We start from the raw sequence: 326 nt of genomic DNA, 5'->3' as shown, positions 1-326 counted from the left end.
TTGGCCGGTGTCAGCAGCAACCTGGAGAGCATCCTGAAGCAGCAGGGCTGGGACTGGACGTGAGTCAACGGCTGGGCAGGGAGGGAAATGGGGGTTTTGAGAGGTTTTTCTGGAGGTCTGAGGTGGGAACCCTTCAGGGGCTCAGCAGGGATGGAGCTGACCGGTCCCTGCCACGCTACCTTCTCTTTCTGCAGGTTGCCCCTTGCCAAGCTGGCCTTCAAGCTGGGGCTGGTGGCCCTGTGCTCCTTCCTGGGTGCCTGCCTGACCTTCCCAGGGCTGCGCCTGGCCCAGACACACCTCGACGCCCTCCGGATGGCGGCCGACAA

At 63.8% G+C, this 326-nt stretch overlaps 1 protein-coding gene across 1 annotated transcript in view; it reads left to right on the top strand.

Annotated features, from left to right (window-relative positions):
* Positions 1 to 326, top strand: part of TMEM161A (transmembrane protein 161A) — a gene marked incomplete at its 5' end in the record, with an annotated part of 2,823 nt that overhangs the window by 687 nt on the left and 1,810 nt on the right. The window contains 2 exon segments of the mRNA XM_008938024.1: positions 1 to 59; positions 195 to 326. The exon segment at positions 195 to 326 is cut by the window's right edge and continues 8 nt beyond it. Of these exon segments, the coding sequence (XP_008936272.1) occupies positions 1 to 59; positions 195 to 326 (191 nt within the window).

This window comes from Merops nubicus, unplaced genomic scaffold, assembly GCF_000691845.1.
Source record: "Merops nubicus isolate BGI_N331 unplaced genomic scaffold, ASM69184v1 scaffold30883, whole genome shotgun sequence".
Taxonomy (NCBI): Eukaryota; Metazoa; Chordata; class Aves; order Coraciiformes; family Meropidae; genus Merops; species Merops nubicus.
This window is presented reverse-complemented; position numbering and strand designations above follow the sequence as displayed.